The 20,000-nt window shown below is 39.7% G+C and overlaps 1 protein-coding gene across 1 annotated transcript in view; it reads left to right on the top strand.

The window, feature by feature from the left end:
• The window catches only part of LOC138000759 (MAM and LDL-receptor class A domain-containing protein 2-like), a 219,297-nt gene that overhangs the window by 173,347 nt on the left and 25,950 nt on the right, over positions 1–20,000 (top strand). The window contains exons 107-118 of the mRNA XM_068847403.1: positions 622–828; positions 1,655–1,822; positions 2,907–3,117; positions 4,577–4,813; positions 5,643–5,791; positions 7,905–8,229; positions 11,113–11,841; positions 14,080–14,340; positions 14,899–15,048; positions 15,485–15,804; positions 17,862–18,152; positions 19,120–19,321. Of these exons, the coding sequence (XP_068703504.1) occupies positions 622–828; positions 1,655–1,822; positions 2,907–3,117; positions 4,577–4,813; positions 5,643–5,791; positions 7,905–8,229; positions 11,113–11,841; positions 14,080–14,340; positions 14,899–15,048; positions 15,485–15,804; positions 17,862–18,152; positions 19,120–19,321 (3,250 nt within the window). The remainder of the gene's footprint in view (positions 1–621; positions 829–1,654; positions 1,823–2,906; positions 3,118–4,576; positions 4,814–5,642; positions 5,792–7,904; positions 8,230–11,112; positions 11,842–14,079; positions 14,341–14,898; positions 15,049–15,484; positions 15,805–17,861; positions 18,153–19,119; positions 19,322–20,000) is intronic.

The raw sequence follows: 20,000 nt of genomic DNA, 5'->3' as shown, positions 1-20,000 counted from the left end.
ATTAAATATCTCCAGCGAGGAGAACACAGGTTAACAGGTCATTGAGGTAAATAAAATAAAAAAAAAAGAGCAGGAGTGTTTGTCGGGCTTAAAAACACGAGGCGTAGCCGACTCTTTTGGGACCCGATAAAACACGTGCTGTGAGTTTTTTGAACGGCTTCAAAAACATTCCACAAAAAGTGTGCCTCTCCGGCGTCCGAACAAAGGCAAGAAAAACAAGCTCTATCATGGACGCTGACTTTATCTGATAAAAAAAAAAGCATACTAATAAGGAGGGGGCTTTTTCGATATAAAGTCACTCCACGTGATCTATTATCGACCATTTGATAGTCAATGGTTCATGAATTATTAATGAGTTGTTGAAATTATAAATAATGCATTGATAGAGCAATTTGTGATTCGGGAACGCGACTCGAGTCTTACATTCTCGCGTCACATGTTCGACATCCAATAAGAGGCGAAATCAAAAGAAACTCTTCCTTAGCTTAGCGCTAGCAGCTTGCATTTGCTTTTTTTTTATTGGCTCATTTAGGATCCTTCTTGATTGGTCAATGACTAACTTGGCCTCGGAACGACCAATTGGCAACCACTCAAAGATTTTCAAATTTTGTTTTTCACCAGGGATATTACATGTACATTGAAACATCGCGTGGAAGTCCAGGAGACAAAGCAGAGCTTTCATCTTACAGATACTTTGCTTCAAGTCCCAACTGCAGAATGACGCTTTGGTATCACATGTTTGGATATGGTGTGGGAAGTCTACAGGTCAAGCTAAAGAAGTCAGATGGAAGTTATTCAGTCTTAGGCAATCCATTGTCTGGATCTCAGGTGAGGACGACGAAAGCAACTCTTTGTTTCAATCCATACTTAAAGAAAGGAAAAGAAGAAAAAAAAAAAAAAAATACAGTGTTGCAGTGAATGATAGGGGTCCTGGCGACCCGAAATAACCTGAGAGTTAAAAATGCCAGGGAGCCAGCTCAAAGAAAATATATTTTGCATTTTCTTTAGGTCAGCGACACGAAAACACACAAAACTTGTACATATATATACACAAATTAACTTACTACCAGTAGACTAATATTCTTCTTGCTTTCGGAGGATAATAAGACTGTTTCACAGCAATGCTTGTATTATAGTTGTGGATCTGAGTTATTTCAGTGAAGAAAGAAAGAAATAAAAATAGATGGTAATAGTCGATTGTGATATTTATACATAAAGATTGCTAAATACAAAATCGCTAGGTCGAAGAATTTTATAATTTCGAGATATTTAAACAAGGGACTAGAGTGCTCATCGAATCTAGAAAAAGTAATTATTCGGATTGTTTTTTTTTTTTTCTTTTTTTGGAAAATAAAAATTGGCTAAAGAGTAGTCTTGTAGATATTGCCCCATATAATTCTTCCAAAGGTCAAAAAAGGATATCTATATACGGGCGTAATATAAGTTGATAGGATATCTAGACCTACATCATATCGAAGTTTAGAGAGAATACCAATGCTTCTTCTTCTTCTTCTTCTTCTTCTTCTTCTTCTTGGAAAGAAATACAGCTTTTTTGAACAATGGCGTCCTGGATCCGTGTGATGCATTGGTAATTTGAAAGGGAACTTTACAACTCGGTTTTCAATGAAATGAATATAACTTTCGTTCGTTGCAGGGCAATGCTTGGAAAAAGTACACCCTTAACATAGGTGCACACAAGAACTTTGAAATCTTAATTGTAGCAACTCGCGGGTTAACCTGGCAAGGAGACATTGCGATCGATGATATCTCCTTCAGTGACACGTGTTTTGCAGATGTCAGCAGGAACTGTACTCAGAACGAGGTATTTATTTGACACATTTCCATGGAATAACCTGTAGCCACTCAGACTTGACACCTCATGCCCGTGTCGCGTGATTCGCACCACAAGCTGGTGTTTGTGTAGACTACAAACCTGTAGCCAACTCACTGAATCGCTTTCCAGTTGGTCCTTTCTGGTCTTCATTACGTTGATTTGTTTAAATGTTTGCTCGTGTTTGCTCATACCTGATAATAGCGAGCTTACGCAAGAAACGTTTTTGAGCGATGGACGACAACCAGAAGTGAGCTGTTTTCCTTTTTAAATTATCTTGATATTACGACATTTGTATTGCTAAGTACCTCATCACTAATAAAGACGATTATTTTAAAAATCTGGGAGACACTACTGTCCTGGCATGCGAAACATTCATTTCCGGTTTCGGGCCGTCCACAAAAACGTCACGTGCTTATGCTGTCCTAAAAAAACGTATCATCTCGAAGCTCTGGATAATAAACGCCTACAAATTCTTATATTCATTCACCAGAGCCTCCAGATAATAAGCACTTAATGACTGGCCCCAAGAGACCCTCAATGTTCCCCGAGGCGAAGCCGAGGGAAACATTGAGGTCGAGGGGAAACAAAACTCACTGTTTCCCGAGGGGCCAGTCATTAAGTGTTTTGTTATACCTTCCAACTCAAAATAGAACAATACACAGATAAAAATTATTTGCTTGACGTCGGCTGGCGTACAGATTTGCCGCCGTTTCAAAGGTGCACGACCTGATCACGTGTGAGTCGAAAGTTCAAGTTGTTGTTGCCCTAGGGGGTCATGAAGTTTTGTTCGCCCTAGGGCGTCATGAAGTTTTGACCAATGACACGTGACACGTTCTCCTCCAATCAGAAAACGTATTTGAGTTGGGAGGTATAACAATTCCTTTTGTTTAGGACTGAATTTTAGTATATCCAAATTGGGCTATTGACGCCGACTTTTTCCGTACTTTTTTATCTTAATGTTTTTGTTTATGCTTTCACATCTACCTAAGATCTTTTGCACAAATGGGCACTGTTTGCAGCCCGCGGTATATTTAATTGGAATGTTTAAATACGTTTTTCTTTTGCTTTCGAGGTCAAATGTCGTTCCAGTGGCCACTGTGTTGCGGAGCAAAGAGTTTGTGATTTTGTCAAAGACTGTAATGACGGAACAGATGAAGATGTATCGTTGTGTTCAAATCGAACTGCAAGTTGCAACTTTAGCGTCAACTGGTGCGGCTGGTACAACTACTGGGTTGACGATTTTAATTGGTTACGGGCCAATGCCATTGGCACTCCTGGTACAGGTATGATTGTTGGTTGCCTGTGATGGTTAAATGCAGTCTAGCATTTTATGGTGTTGTAAGCTTACTCACAATTCAGGCAGTAAAACGAGAAGCATTTTTTTCTTTTGTTTCTCTGACCTTTGTCTTACTCTTACGCTCGTATAGCTCATATACCATGATGGCTAAGCCAATCAAAACACTAAACTTGCCGATATTCTCCGAGCCTGAGGTGAATAATTGTTTTAGAAAAATAGGCATTTTTTTTAAAACAATTAATTTCTTGGTCTGTCGCCTCGACAAAACAGCTTTGCAGCCATTTTGATTAAAAAAAAAAAGGGCTAATGTGATAATCGGGTAATAATCACTTCAAGTGCAACCAATAAGCGCAGATAATTTTCAATTTTGTTTCGAAGCTTGAATTTTTTCCCTCAAAATTCCGTCCGTGTCTAGTTTGTAAGAATTATTGATAATACTTCTAATAATGATTCGATTTTTACTTTTGGAATCACGTCCTCGTAACTATCATCTTCGTATTTGCTCAAGCTTCCCGGCACTAAGAACCTTAAAGTTGAGCAAACTGAAATTATGACGAAAATGTTTGAATATATTTGAAGTACATCGAATTCTGAAATGCACGTGCAGAGCGAGCAAAGCCACTGTTTTGCGGTGTGCGACATTTGCAAACTGGAGACCACAGACTTTAAGTTTATGACACTGATGATATTCGAATAAGGGTGACATCATCAACAATAGACTACTCCCCCATCCCACAATGCAACACGTTTTGGTGTTCTTTACGTGAAAAACAATACAAGTTAATTATTCTTGGGACTGTATCATGCCTCAGTGAACTGGATATCCATTGTTTTGATGCAAGTAACCCCTCAAAATGAACTGTATTAGGGTATTTGTGAAAATAACGAATATTCCCAGGCTTCTAAGAAAATGAGAAGGGTACGTGCATCGGCCTCGTTCCGATGATTCTGTTAATTTAGAGGGGGAGGGGAGGGATTACGGATATTTGACGCCTTTCGAATAAAGTGAAGATTTCATAAAACATCCTAGTTGCATTTGATGATATTTAATAACGGAAGATACCATTGAATTATCAGTCAAACAACAATAATCTAGAAAGGGAAGATCCTACCTGGAAGCTTAGGCCATAGAGGTTAGCCGTCAGAGAACAGAATCTTTTGAACGAGGATGACGTTATTGCGCGGGAACTATGGTTGATGAAGACGTCTCTGTTTTTATTTTTTTCGTATCATTGCTGTCTGCAGTGTGTAGTCTGCAGTCTAGAAATATCGTACGCTGTTGTGGCCATTTAACTATGCATATTTTTGGTATTTTGTACAATTTGTCTCCACAGCAATTACAGAAATGCGGGGAAGATTGTTTATCTTGTAACTGTTTTTGAAAATGAAGTTCCAGACACTTTTCGTTGTTGTATCGTTGAAACTGTTTTCGTTTTTTTCGCAAGGCCCTAAAGCTGATCACACCACTGGCAAAGGATATTTCTTGTTCATTGATTCATCCAAACCGAGGCAGCTCTTTGACAAAGCGACATTGATTCATTCCAAAAGGTTTCCTCGTGGGCGTGGAGTGTGCACTCTGAGGTTCTACTACAACATGTATGGCTCACAAAACATGGGCTATCTAAAGGTCTATCTGGTTCGTTATTGGTATTGGCCCTGGACAGAAGTTTGGAAAACACGGGGTAAGTAGATTAGGCATCGGCTGACAAAAATAGTCAGATCGCCGCGGTCAATAATGGCTTGCATGCTCTTGTCTGTGTAAGGAGACGAGAGATGGCAATAAGGAATTCAAATGACAAGCTTTGCCATCCAGTAGCTGTTTTCCATATAATCTCAGTAAATTTTGTAAGCGTTAAAATCACTGTAAAATCTCTCCCATAAATGTCAGTGGCCTCAAAATTGACATTCTTACTAATTTCATCACGCTCTTTCCGTTTCTGGCATCCATTTTGTACCACGACCATTTTTTTCTTATTGACAGGGTCACGTGTCATGCAAAGTGCCAATTTTCGCACATTTTAGTGGCAGAGTTGTAGCGCTGTATTGTGCTACCAGCGGTTTAACAAATCAAAATACGAGCCCGCAATACTTGTGTGTATAGAAACCGCTGAAAATGGCGAATGATCGTGCAAAATATGTGTTGTGCATGTAACCTTGCTAAATTACACTATAATCTTCAGATTGAAGGAAAATTACGGCGAGGAACAATATTGTTTTCATTTCTTTATTTACTTTAGCAAAAGTAGAGACAAAGTGGCAACTGCTAACCCTTTCATTTCGAAAGGGCGAAGGAAGAAAACTACCGGTAGTCGCAAATTTGCGACTCCTCCAGATCTTTTAGTCACAAAAAGAAAAAAAATCATTCGCACATGCGACTGGATAATTGGTTGCAATTTCGATCCCTACCCGCCGAGTACTCTCGTTTTAACCCTCGAATTGCACTCCGACTCTATAAACAAATACAATCGATCTTTACTAAAAGGGAAACCTTGATGATTTCTGTGTTATCAGGTGATCCAGCCAATCGCTTGTGGGTCCGTGCCGAGATTCCGTTGAATTCTTGGGTGTCATTCAGAGTGGCCTTTGAAGGAATTGTTGGTGGAGATGACAAAACAGACATTGCTATAGACGACATTAGCTTCTCCGCTGGCTGCTATAAGGTGTGCATATAGTATTACTAGGACAGGCTTGCTACAAAATGAACGAGGAATACGACAAATAGTTGGCAGCGGTCCTAGTGAAACCCTATTTCTTTGGTGGGGGACTGACGGGCATAGAGGGAGAGGAGAAAAAACAAGGACTCAAACCAGTTTCAACAATTTGGAGGGAATGTCTTATTAGATTAAGGATTAACTCTACAACACTGTTTCACGTAACGGTAATGTCGTAGTAAATTGTGAAGCTGGGTATGAATACGCTCCAGATAATTTTTTTTTAACTCGCAAAGACTTTTGTCCGATCCTGCTTTCCAGTGATAAAAATTGGGTGTCTCTGAGTTCGTTTTTGCTTCCATAATCAGATATTACGTCACATCAACGAATGCATCTTGCTAAGCAATCATTGGTGTTTTTTGTGGTACCATAACTTTGCCTGTACGTGAAACAGTATTTTGAAAGTGTTGAAGCTGGTTTGAGCCTCCTTAATTATCTGGTGTTTCAACATGATTTTCGTTGTGGGGATAAATGTGTTAGGTAGCTCTGAATTCGCTCCCGTGAACTCTTTAAACCTTAGCCGAAAGCTTTATCTCAGGTTACTAATTACTATTCTACAATAAAAAATGGGAGTCACCGAGTTCATTTTGAGATATGAGCAAGTAAAGACGAAGTGTAGGGTGTTTTTGGAGAGCTTTCATTGTTGTCATGGTAATCTATTACGTCTTAATAGTGGACATATTTTGTTAAGCAATATTTGGTGTTTCATATGGTACCATAACATTGCTTTTACGTGATACAGTGTTATAGTGACAACCCTTCAAATTGGAAGGTCTCTTAAAAGTAGTGAAAAACTGGTTCCAGCCACCTTAAGCTCTCTATTGTATAGCTGCTTTGCTGCGCCAAAATCCATGAAACCGGAAACTGCAGGCTTCAGCTTGTTACGAAAGCATGAAAATTCCTTCATTCTGTCTTGTCTTTTCTTTTGAGAAGTTTCTAGATATCTGTAGCTAATTGTTAGTCTGCATCCACGTGATGAGACGGCCATGTTGGTTTACAAGACAATAGGAAATTACTCCACAAGTTGTGCATAGAGCAGTTGTCAATTGAGTGTCGAAAGTAATTAGTGAATTACTTTGGTTTATGATTACTTCACTCAGTGATTGGTTTAAAGTTCTCGCGCCATTTTTTCAACCAATCAGAAGTGAAACCAAAACCACTTGCGGCTCGCGCGTGCAAATTTTCCCGCGCTTTGTGTCGGCTACTTGTAATTACTTCGAGTTTCGATTGGTTCACTGGATTGTCTCCGACCTTTTTGATTGGCCAAAGTAATTACTTTGGTTTTGTTTTTACAACACTCAATTGAAAACTGCTCTAATAATAGAGTCAAATTACCTCCAAGAATTTTAAAGCATTGTTCTGTACATAAGCATGGCCGCCGTGACGTCAGATGGAGACAATCAATAGGCAAGAAATGAGTTACAATTTGAAGCACCATTATGACCAAATTTGGATTTCAAAATTACGTTAACAACGAAACACTAGGACCCCTGGAATTATACCTTGTTATTAAGCTTTTGACTTGGGATATTGAGTTTCCAGCTTTCTGATTGAATCATTCAATCTCGGTTATCAGCTCATATACCGCATGACCTAATATGTAAACTGATTGCATCAAGTAGCTGGAACTTGATTAGCTTGAATCTGCAAGTGTCCAAGCGTTCAGAGTTTAATGACAGTTTTAATAAAACAATTATGCTATTCCCGCTTGTTGGATACAACTCCATATCCAACTCGCGCTCATGGAATAATTGTTACGTAAATAACTTTACGGTGAGAGAATAGTACTTTTTTGAAGAGTTTAATCCTGTACACAGTTTTGAAGTTTGTGCAAACATCCCATTCATATCTTAAAAGGGAAGCAGTTTTGTTGTCAACCCATTTACCCCTGAAACGGACCCCGTTGACGAGTAAAATGGTCTTGCGTTTGAAGTCCCTCTCCCAGGAGGGAAATGGTTAAATTAATATGTAGTCAATGGCTACATTAAAATTTTAAATATGGCAAAGTGGAAGTGACTCTTAAAAACATAAGTATGAATTAATCATTTTGACCTCATTTCAGGGCGGGTATCCCCCATCGCCCACAGGGTCTGCACGTTGCACCAGCAGTGAGTACTACTGCAAAGCCGATGACTTGTGTATTAACATGCACTGGAAATGTGATGGAGAAAAAGACTGCACGGATGGCGCTGATGAATCAGGTTGCCCCTCTCCAACAAGCCAACCGACACCACCGCCCGGCTCGAGTCATCCTGCTGATTGCAACTTTGATAAGGACTTTTGTCTGTGGAAGTCTGCTAAATTTGCAGACATGAGTTGGCTGCGTAATAAAGGCCAGACGCCCAGCTGGCAAACGGGTCCCAATCGTGATCACACAACGGGTTCCGGTTAGTAAAACAGATGGAAAGTTTGCCTTATACTTGTTTACCTGTTTTGCCTCATTAGTACGAGGCTATCGTTTTCTAATCAGTCAGCCGAGATTAAATCACTGAATATTAAACGTGCATTGCATTATGAATTGTATATCTGATCTCTGAAAATTTGAGCCCGATATACTGGGTAATGTCGAGGCAATGATACTTTGAATACTCGAAATTGTTCAAAGAATGCATGGGATCACTTAGCGTCTTTGCCACCAAAGAATTTATCAGGCTTTGATGGACAATAACTTCTCGTTATCGAAGCTAAAAGGCTTAAAATTGGATATTTAACTGAGTTAAACGAGTTCTTTTACCTTTTGAAGTCAATTTGTAAATAGAGTGTTTTCACGTGACGTCACGGCGGCCATCTTGGTGTACTCAAACAATGGACCGGCGACCATGTTGTTGTACCCAACTAATCCTCCGGGAATTGAGCTCTATTATCATGCAAAGGTTTTCTTTTGTTTCGGTGGAAAACCAAGGTTACTGATTATGTGAGTGAAAACTCTCTGTAGCATATGATGCAGACTCGTATGTTAATGAAACAAAGTGTAAACAATGACGTCAGCAAAGATTCCCAAATTAAGGGTCAGATAGGCCACTTGCACTAAGAGGTCACGTGACCAATGCTTCCCTTAAACAGTGAGTTGTAATCTTGCTGTTGCCAAAAATTGACAGAACACATAAAAATTATCTTACACGCGAGATTTTAGAGGAAACGCATTTAAGGGAGTTATTTTATGGTGCTTTGATTTTTCAACAAAGTAGCATGATTTGTCTTGGCCGCCATGTTGGAGGGCATACTCTTGCCCTCCAACATGGCGGCCAAAACTACTTTTTACTTATATCTTGTTAAATGTTTGATAGTTGACTTCAGATGTGCCATAAACGTTACCACATCATCTTTTCAACATTTTCCTTAAAGTTCAAGTGCAAAATTTGTGTCAGAAAGCGGTAATTCATAATTTTAAAAAATCAAGTTTTGGTCACGTGACCAGCTACGGACTTTCTCATTTTAAGCAAATGGTGCGGGTTTGAAAAACCAAATCACTATTATTTTGTTTAAGAGATGACCCACTAATATTGTTTCGAAGGCAAAATCATGTAACTTTCATTTTCATAAAAACGATGTCACATGACCTCTTACTGCAAGTGGCCTATTCAGTCAGGCTACAGTAACTTTTGTACAAATCCGTTCACTCTTGAAGACGCGGTTCCCAAGGCACATACCAATCGTTTGTCGCAAGACCATCCCCATAACCCATGATAGTTCTTGTGAATTCTCTACTTGCACAATCCCATAATACACCTCTTTTACCCTTCAAAATTTTTGCATAATCATTGTTTACAATTTCTCCTGGGACATGAAGATGTCCCAAAAGAAATCGAAAACAATGCCTATGCAAATTTTTGGGGGTAAAAGAGGTGTATTGTGGGATTTTTTGCAAGTAGAGAATCTATTTTAAGCTTCGCGCCATGCTGTGAAAGTTTTTTGGTCTCGTGCCCATGGTCGCGCAGCTGGTGATAACCAATCAGGTGTCTTCCTTAAAATAGCCGCTTATGATGACCATGGGCTAAATTAAGATTGAAAAAAATTATCATTGAAAACGACCCATATACGGTGGATGTGTTTTTTCCCCTCATCCATCATCCCCTTGTTTGTCAGCAGCCGTGGACACATCACAGAGTGTAGCCTGGTGCTTAGGGCGCTTGCCTTGAGGACCGGAGGTTCCGGGTTCAAGACTCACTCTGACCACTCTTTGAAGTCGATCCTGGTAGTCCCTGGTTCAATTTCCCAGTTGCACTTGTAAATAGCCGACTGGTTTGCCCCCGGCCAGTTCGGATTCTTAACAGCTGTTGTCGTTGTTCTGTTGCGTCGTTTCGTTAATTGTGTTTCATTGGCCCTGAAAAGCCCCTATGGGGAGTGGTCAATTAAGTATGTATTGTTGTATCTGGCTGAAATACTTTTTAAGATGTTGCTCGTCTTTCCTACTTTCAAGATCCTCATTCACTTTTGTCGCCATGCAAATATCCTTTAAGAATCTAATCTCTGACGACTGATCGCCATCTTGGATTGTGTCAGTAGTCATGTGTGGATGAGTTCGAAGAAAATCAAAGGGTCAAGCGACTCCTTTTACAGTGCATGTTTATTTGAATATTGTTTTGTACTGGTAGAACCTTGATGAAACCCGAGTATAAACAAGTATAAGCGGAAAGTTCGTTTGAATAAATACGAGGAGAGAAGGAGGGAAGATATGCTGATGTTGTCACTACGTAGGCGAAATTTTGTTTGTCAGTTGTTAATTGACGTGCCATTGACACATTATATTGACAGGACGACCTTGGGAGACATAAAAAGCTATCCATTAGAACATAATTAATATATGGACATGGTTAGGAAACTTGACATGTTCCTTTGTTTTATGTTTTTGTTCGCTGTTTTGACCCTGACCGTGCACAAACCACACCTTTTTTGTAAAATACAGGCAATCAAGAGTTCGATTAATTTACTCAAAATTCAGTTATTAGCCGAGGACAAAAGATTGTGCATGGTGACGGTCGAGTTAACACGAAGTGCGATAGTACTGTTCTTACTTCTAGCTTTTGAAGTTTTCGGGGTTTCAGAACCAGTCCATTTGTATGAAATATGATTAGAACTAGTTGTAGAGTCTAGAGTTGAAACAAAGGCCTGTGTTAGTTAAAATAGAGAACAGCACTTAAGGAGTGAACCAAAGAAGAGCGTTGAGGAGTCTCTAGTACCCCTAAGAGTTTCCTCCTTAAAAAAGTTTCTGGTCTATGCTTTGATATGCGCTCTTGAAGAGAAGTAAACACTGTTTCTTTATGCTGCAGGGTATTATGTTTACGCCGAGGCTACGGGTCATTATGTGAATCAGTTTGGTGAACTTCTGGGACCCAACCTGATGCCCTCTTCTACCTGTCAAGTTTATTTCTGTTACTTTATGTATGGCCAAAGAATGGGAACCTTAAACGTCTACCAGCGCTTCACTGATGACCCTAAACCTGATCAGACGCAGAAAAAAATATGGACACAGAATTCGAACTTCGGAAAGAAATGGCGCTGTACATTTGTTCGTATCCCCAGCACTCGGCAGTTCTCGGTAGTGTTCGAATCTGTTCGTGGCAACAGTTATCAATCAGATATAGCATTGGACGATCTGAAGTTTGTCAATTGCGCACAGTTAGGCCCGACGCCCAAACCAACGTCTCCACCAAAACCATCGCTCTTAGATGAAGACTTGGAAGATTGTATCAGCTGCTGGATCAATGAAAAATCTGGCCACGATCAGATGGATTGGATCATTGGACGTGGAGAAACTGCAAGCCTCAACACAGGGCCGTCCTATGACCACACAAAAAAGACAATCTATGGACGTTACCTGTATATTGATGCATCCAGCGCAAGCCATATCCAAGGATGGGCCCACGCTGATCTGGAAAGCAGGTTGATGGTGGTTCAGCGTCGATGCTACATGACTTTTTGGTACCACATGTATGGTGTCGGTGTTGGATCCCTGTGGATTATAGCATATGTTTACGACGATCCCAAAAATTTGAATGGTAATTGTCATGGCGATGATGATGTTGATGATGATGATGATGATGATGATGATGATGATGATGATGATGATATAGATCGAAAGTAGTGTCATCCCACTTAATTCCAGAAATGTACCTAATTAGCTGCACGCCCAGTTAGAGCGGTTTTCAAATGCGTGTCGTAAAACCAAAACCAAAGTAATTACTTCGGCCAATCAAAAAGGACGGAGACAATCCGGTAAACCAATCGAAACTCAAAGTAATTACACGTAGCCGACACAAAGCGCGGCAAAATGTGCACGCGCGAGCCACGATTGGTTTTGGTTTCACTTTTGATTGATTGAAAAAATGGCGCGACAACTTTGAACCGATCACTGAGTGGAGTAATCTTGAACCAAAGCAATTCGCTAATTACTTCCGACATTCGATTGAAAACCGCTGTAACTCTAAACCTTTGCTACCTAATTTCATTGAGCACTAAGGTAAGGGTAAAGGTTAGTGTTAATTTTAGCTGAGGGTAAATGCAGCTGCTTACCCTTACTTACGGAGCAGCACTGGGGGACACTTTGTGCGGTTAATTGTCTGTATTCCGAGAAACGAGTGATATTGAAGTTGGGGAGAAGAACAAGGGCGCTTATTGAAATCTGCGTGAATCAACCTAGGGGCGTTTCTGGATATATCTGTGTTATTCGACGAAGCCAAAATTCGAGGCAAATAACAACCTACCATCATTAGATTTGAATAATGTTTCCTATCATAAGGAAGCTGAAAACACTAACTGTTTTATTATTAAATCAACGAATTATTTTCAGTGCCTAGAAAAGCAAGTGGCTTCATTGTGTTTTGGTGTTTGCTAAAGCTACGGTAATACGAGTAACAAAAACGTCCAACTTGTCTCGCAACATTGCTGCGAAACTAGTCGAAAAGCGATGTTGCTCGTTTTACATCCCTCGCACATCCTATCTCGCAACAAAAAAAAATGTTTTGCAAGTTACTGCGGCGTGTTGCAGAAAGTGAAGGTCCCTTCTACTTTCTACAACAAAATCAACCTTTTTTTTTGTTGCGAGACAGGTTATCCGAGGGAAGTAAAACGCGCAACATCGCTTTTCGACTATTTTCGCAGCAATGTTGTGAGATACGTCTGACGTTTTGTTTGCTCGTATTACCGTAGCTTAAGACACTGGCGTTCTACAGTATAAAAGTGTTTCGTGTGCAACATTATTCAGACGATATTTTTTTGTGTTTGTTTGACTGGACTATTGAAATCGTCTTTATGCAAATAAACGCCATGCCCTAACCATGCAAGGGAGAAGACCTTTACAAACACGGTGATATTTAAAGCTTGAAGCTTTTTGGACTGTGTGAAGGAAGTGACAATGCCAATGAATGCACCGGAGTTAAGAATAGCCTCTCACAGAGGAGACAACTAGTAGGTTTTTTTGATTGTTGACTCATTAATTTCTTATTAACCGAGAGTTTGATGTCTCAACGGAAAATCTCAAACTGAGGCATCACCAATTCGTTCAAGCGAAAGTGGGGACTTCGCATCTGGTAGTGTATCAGTTCATCCATCGTTTGAAACTGCCCTATCTCATTTTCCGTCCAGAAAGAGGTATTTAAAACTCTAGGCATCTGCGCTCCCACAACTGGGGCAAGCTGCCCTCTATATTAAGGATATTTTGGACCTCTAAACCATTGGACCTCTATAGTGTGTTCGTTTTGTTTTCCATTTCAGACCACGCGATGTTACCCTAGGGAACGGTTTCTCTCAAATTCCGTATTTTGCACGTGCATATGTTTGCATAACCTATGAAAGCACAAAAGGAAAATTCCCTTGGGAACATCACGTGGTCTGAAATGGGAAAACGAAACGTACAAGCTAAAGAGGTCCATTTCGTATCCCCACGGTTAGATGGGCTGGAACAAGAGTGAAGCGGGCGAATCTTTTGTAGAGGTAAATGACACCAACGATCAGCTGAAAGTAATAAGAATTTAAGTAAATAATATTGATATCTTTGCAATTATAGCAGGTGAAATAATTTAGTTTAATTTAATTAATTAATTAATTTTCATAAATAAGCCGAGATCTTTGGAACAATACTAGAATACTCAGGCTCAACTAGTCTTCCCAGATACAAGGATTTGAGATAAATTTCGCTTCAATGGGTACAGAAAATATAAACGGCTTTTAAAACTTACATACCACGTTAAAAAGACTGCAAAAGGGACCTTGGAGTGTAATGTTTCATGTTTTTACAGATTGGAGAGAGGTGACATTATGGTATCTGTACGGGAATCGCGGTAACAAATGGATGGAAGGAAAGGCAAACTTGTACAATCACCTTACAGCGAATAAAACTGCAAGAGTGGTTTTCAGTGGAATAAGAGGCTGGGATTACACGGGAGATATTGCAGTCGATGACATAAAGTTCCACAACTGTGATTTCAAAGACGTCATAACGCCATGCTCTGAGAATTTCGCCAAGTGCAGTGATCAACCAATTACCAAGCCAACCCTTGGTTAGTAAGAGCCCTTTACATGGTAGCGAGGCTTTTTGTTACTCCATGCCTTGTTTCTTTTCTTGTGCAAATGCTATTAGTTTAGCATAAAGATACGCAAAACCCTTAGTGTAGGTCAAAGTCCAGTCTGGATAGGTCAGTAAACAAAATATTTGTTACCAGTCAGCACTGTCAAAAGGAACGATTCTTGAGTATTTGCGTGGCATCGGACTTTACTCTGGCGTTTTGCTCGCTTTTCTCACCATAAGCTAAGCGTGATCATGTTCTCAAGCGAGTATTATCTCAACAGTCGGCATTAGACCCAGCACTGCAACAGTTTATCTCCCAAACGAATGAATAGTCATTGGTCTTTTCTAGACATTTCAGAAGGGGTCATTAAACACAATCCCTGCCCTTCAACGAAATTCGAACCTCTAACCTCTTGAATGTTTGCGGGTAGCATTAGTGAGCTACGGTACTAGATCTCTTTGAAGCAGGTTTGTTGATCCCTGTATTAGGATTTGTGAAATAAAAAATAAGATGAAACGAAAGGCAACTTCTTTCATTGTTGTTTGACAGGGCCTGCCACGGGAGCCTGCACATTTGAAAGCGGTCTCTGTCATTGGAACAATACAGCTGTCAATGATATGCCATGGATTTTAAGGGAAGGCAAAACCCACAATCAAAATACCGGTCCAGCAGTTGATCATACCACAGGAACGTCAAGCGGTAATATACGAAGCAACCCTGCTTTTGGTTAAAAGAATAAACTGCCATGTCGCGTAGCCAAGTGTTGTGTTTCTCTCAAAAGAAATTACCTGGCGGCCTTATTCTCTTTCCAAAAGACAGCATTGCATGCATTATTTCACTCTCGTTTGCATAATATTGTTTTTCAGCCTCTACTTCTTTCAATTGACTATTAACATGCAGTATTTTGTGTTAGTACAGCAAGAAATATTCGAATTCACGTAAGAGACCCAATTGGCTCTTTCCAGAACGAAACGTGGTGTAGTGGTCACCACAAGTCCAGTTGGTGTTGGGATTTGAATCGCATCATTTGCATTCTTATCACTTAGCACTGGATCACGCCGCGTGCTTCCTTGTCGGTGGTTTACTTGGCGTGAATTAAATGTGTATCAATCAAATCAACCTTCTTTATTCATAGGATATTACGTGCACATTGAGTCCAGTTGGTACAGCGAGGGGTATGTGGCCATCTTGGAAGGACCTTACATGATACCAACCTCAAACTGTAATATGACATTCTACTACCACATGTTTGGTAAGCACTGCGGCTCTCTACTCGTGTACATCAACAGTGGTGACAGTGTAAAACTGGTGTTCAATAAAACTGGAGAGCAAGGGAACAATTGGCTGGGAGCTACTATTCAGCTGAAGAGTGATTACGGATTCCGAGTTCACATCACTGCTACACAAGGAAGCAGCTATAGGGGCGAAATAGCCATTGATGACATATCATTCCAGGTAAAGCAAAACATTCGGATTTTAAGCTGCCGCCCTATGGAAAAAGAAGAACGTTAAACCACGACGTGTGCAGATCTTTGAAATTTCTTTACTGTCGCATCGAACCAAAATTGCTAGAAAAATGTCCCATGATAATTGTTGTCGGACTATCAGGCTGCACAAGCTCTGATAATCAACCAGTTTCCATATTTTATAAATAACATCAAAATATCAAGTCCTTTGGTGCAAGTTTATAGACGAACTCCCCTGATGACACTTTCACTTTGAAACAAATTATAATAATCATAATCATAATAATAATAATAATTATTATTATTATTATTATTATTATTATTAGTAGTAGTAGTAGTAGTAGTAGTAGTAGTAGTAGTAGTAGTAGTAGTAGTATAAATACACAGGTGATTATACAAAATCGCACGCTCTCATTGGCTCGCTATCTCGGATTATCAGCCGATAATCACCTAGACGGACAAAATGGCCGTCAGTAGTCGTTTTGGCACTGTAAAGGTTGAAAGGTTTTTTTTTTTTCTCTTTTTTGAAATAATCACCTGTGTATTTATACTAAAACAATTATTCGCCTCAGGCTCAGTGATTGTCGGTGAATATTCACCTCGACTTCGTCTCGGTGAATATTCACCAATAATCACTTCGCCTTCGGCGAATAATTGTTAAATAATAATAATAATAATAATAATAATATTATTATTATTATTATTATTATTATTAATATTACTATTATTATTACCATCATCATTATCTGAAGAAAAAGCATATTGCTCAGGCTGCCATTGCCGAATAAAATCAACGCTATTGGGCGGGCCATAACAAATGACTTAGGGCCAATTTCGTTCTCTCATTGTTGTAAGACTGTCCTTAGGATACGCGCTGTTCGCAACAAGATAGTTTTCGATATTTCAACTTTCAAACTTTTTTGTCACAGAACCAAGTGCACCAATCACAAGCGAAACCACATTTACTGATCTCATCTGCCAGATCCTACCAATTTCTCTTTTCAGGTCCTGATACTTCTCTACTTTTTCAATTCCCTTTCCGCTACGTGTAACATCTGCCGGTACTGCAATATCAATGTACAATGACAGATCTTCTTGCTTCAATAATGTCACATTGAATGTTCATGTCCCAAAACAATTTCACATTCTCATTCTCAACTGTTCATACCGCCATTTGTAACTCCTATCAAGATGGAACTTATCACATACCTTCCAGTGGACAAACTTTGCTGCATTATCGTGTCGTCTTTTATATTCATGTTGCGCTTTTTGCATCCACTTACTATGTGCTTGACTGTCTCAACCTTTTCATTACACGTCCGACATAACGAGCTTTCAGCTGTCTTATCTATACACCCTTTTAATAAGTCTAATATATGCCGTTTTCCGCTAATGACGTCGAACTCGTGCTTTCAAATTTTATTCAGAAATGTACAAAGGCCTAAAACTTTTCCGATTTCTTTTGTTGTTTTAAGCCTTTGTACATTTCTGAATAAAATTTGAAAGCACGAGTTCGACGTCATTAGCGGAAAACGGCATATATTAGACTTATTAAAAGGGTCTATATGGAACTTCAAATAGCCTGTTCTTGTGCAGCACACAACAATGCTTCTGTACTGACCTTCCTTGACCTAGCCATCTCCAGGATTTCTCCTTGGCAACAGTGTCAGGCATTTCTTTTCATGCCACTTTCTCTTCACTTCCTCTTTTCTAGCGCTCTTAAAGGCCCTTTGTTCAACAGCATTTTCTGTCTCCAGTGTTCCAGCTATCCTCACACCTTCCACTAGTTTTCCCATGGAACATTTCGTGTTCCAGCTTAGACGATTCATCTCTCCTTTCATACGTTCCTCAGCACTAATTAGACCTCTCCCTCTTTTTTTTTTTTCTGTGTTATTTCACGTCTGGTGGTTGTGGTGGTGGTATTGTTGTCATTATAAAAAATTTTAATCGTTGCATCCGAGGAAGACCTCTCTTATTTCATGAGGCCGCGCTGTCCTGTTTTTGTTAGTCTCTTTTATGACTTACTTTTTCTTTCCAATCCGCTAGGGTCAGTGTACATTTACAAGCGACAGTGCCTTAAAGTACGGCGACAAAGCCCTGACTACCGGCTGCTCTGATGGAGGAAGAGAAGGTTTCTTTACCCATCCAAGTGTCGCAGGGTGCAAGGGATATTGGTGGGGACAAAAAAACCTGAGAGCGAGACCCACTGGACGCGTCCCATGTGGGGACGATTCTGGTAGGTGGGGGGGCAGATTCTGCTCTCAGCCGGCTGAACTGTGCGCGCAAGGTTGGCACGTGTGCGGAACCTACGGAGATGTCTTTGAAATACAGAACCGGGTGAGGACTTAAGGTTTGCCACGGTTATGGAAAAAACAGCTTTTTTTCTAGGTCCGTGAATACTGCTGGACAAAAACACATTGGCGAAATGGTAGGAAATCGTGCTCTTTGGGATAGTTGGTTTGTTGCTCTAAGTGGCTTTTCGAATTAAATTTTCATTTGACTCAATGTGAACATCTTGACCTGGAGAAGGTCAGACGTTGGGAGTCGAAACGAGGCATTGGAAATCAAAATTAAGAGCATAACGACGGAGAATTAATTGTCAAAGTAAAGTCGTGTCAAAACTGCAATCAGTGACAGTTTTCATCACTGAAGTTTAAATAACAGTTTTCCCAAGTTCTTAGTAAAACACCTAGTTATAAAAACGAGCGATGAAAAGAACGACGTTCTACGTTCAAGGTCATGGATAAAAATTCCGCATATACACAATTTCTCAAACAATGGAATAAAAGGTAATAAGCTAAATAATTACTTACGAACGATAAGAAATAACGGAATGTAAAAATGAAGTGCAAATTTCGTCGCGAACGATCGGTAATCGGCAACCATGTAAGGGAACAACATGAAACGAGCCACATGAAATCGTAAAGAACTTTGGGTTAAGTGCTCGAGCAAGTTCGATTGCTTGATTTTTGAAATGCTTTTTATTCGAGACCTTAAGCCAAAATTAAACAAACAGAATGATTTCATCCGTGCAAAGCTGTTTGCTTAACACCTAGTTGCACTTCATTTTCACATTCTGTTATTTCTTATAGTTTGTATGTAAATATTTAGCTTTTTACCTTTCATTTCATTGTTCCAGAAATTGTATTTATGCGGAATTTCAATCCATGACCTTAAACCTGAAAATGACCATAGAACGATCGAAACGTCTTTTTTTCTTTTTATCGCTCGTTTTTATAACTAAATCTTCCCAATGAATCTTTTTTTCGTGGGTAAAAATTACTTTTTTTAATCTCTTCACCAGACCAATGGTGTTGACTGTCAGAAAGCTGGTTATGGTCACTTTAGCGCTGGTATAAACCACTGTATGCAAAACAATGGAGGAGGGGACGGCTGTAAGCGGGTCAAAACAGGTGTAGATTATGGGTGTGGCAAGTATCACGACTCTTGTTCAGCACCTCTGTGTTGTGGCTCAAACTGTCAGGGTCCAGATAACTGTGATTCAGGTATGGACACCAACAAATGCTGCTTTCACAATTTACTCTGAAATTGCAGCAAATTAAGTTTGGATTCTTGGTTCTTCAGCATATAGGACCTCAGTAGCCCTCAACCACCTTTCGATGAAATCAGTTTATTGTTTTAAGAATGACAGGAATAGGCTATTTCGGAAAATACCGTAATACTCTTTGTCTGTCCCCCCAAATTTTGCATAACCTTTTTTTCTGTTTTCTCTTGGGACCATTGGAAGTTCCACAAGAAGCAATGTTTATGGAGAATTTGGGGGAATAAACAAATAGTATCATGGTATTTTCCGAAGTGGCCTTATTACAGACCAAATCAATATTGTAACTCAATGTTGTACCCAATTTAAACCCATTAGGAATAAAACCTTTTGTTCCAGGTATTTTCATATCATTCAAGTGATGATACAAATCTTAACCCGGCCCGGGAGATTTGAATTGGGTACAACATTGACTTAGCCGATTTAGGCTATCACGATTCTGTATTAGCTCACTTTTAACCCTATAGGCATACGCACTAGGCATAGAAATGGATATCCTGTGGGCTCGACGCTTAAGAAATTGGTTTGTAGACCTTACAGAACCCCACTTCAACCTTCTTTGTCAGCTACCAACGCGAAAAAAACGAACGAAATGAAGTCCTATGTGGATTTTTTACAATATA

Source organism: Montipora foliosa, chromosome 1, assembly GCF_036669935.1.
Source record: "Montipora foliosa isolate CH-2021 chromosome 1, ASM3666993v2, whole genome shotgun sequence".
Taxonomy (NCBI): domain Eukaryota; kingdom Metazoa; phylum Cnidaria; class Anthozoa; order Scleractinia; family Acroporidae; genus Montipora; species Montipora foliosa.
Note: the sequence above shows the minus strand (reverse complement) of the source record. Positions and strands in the feature narration are given on the sequence as shown.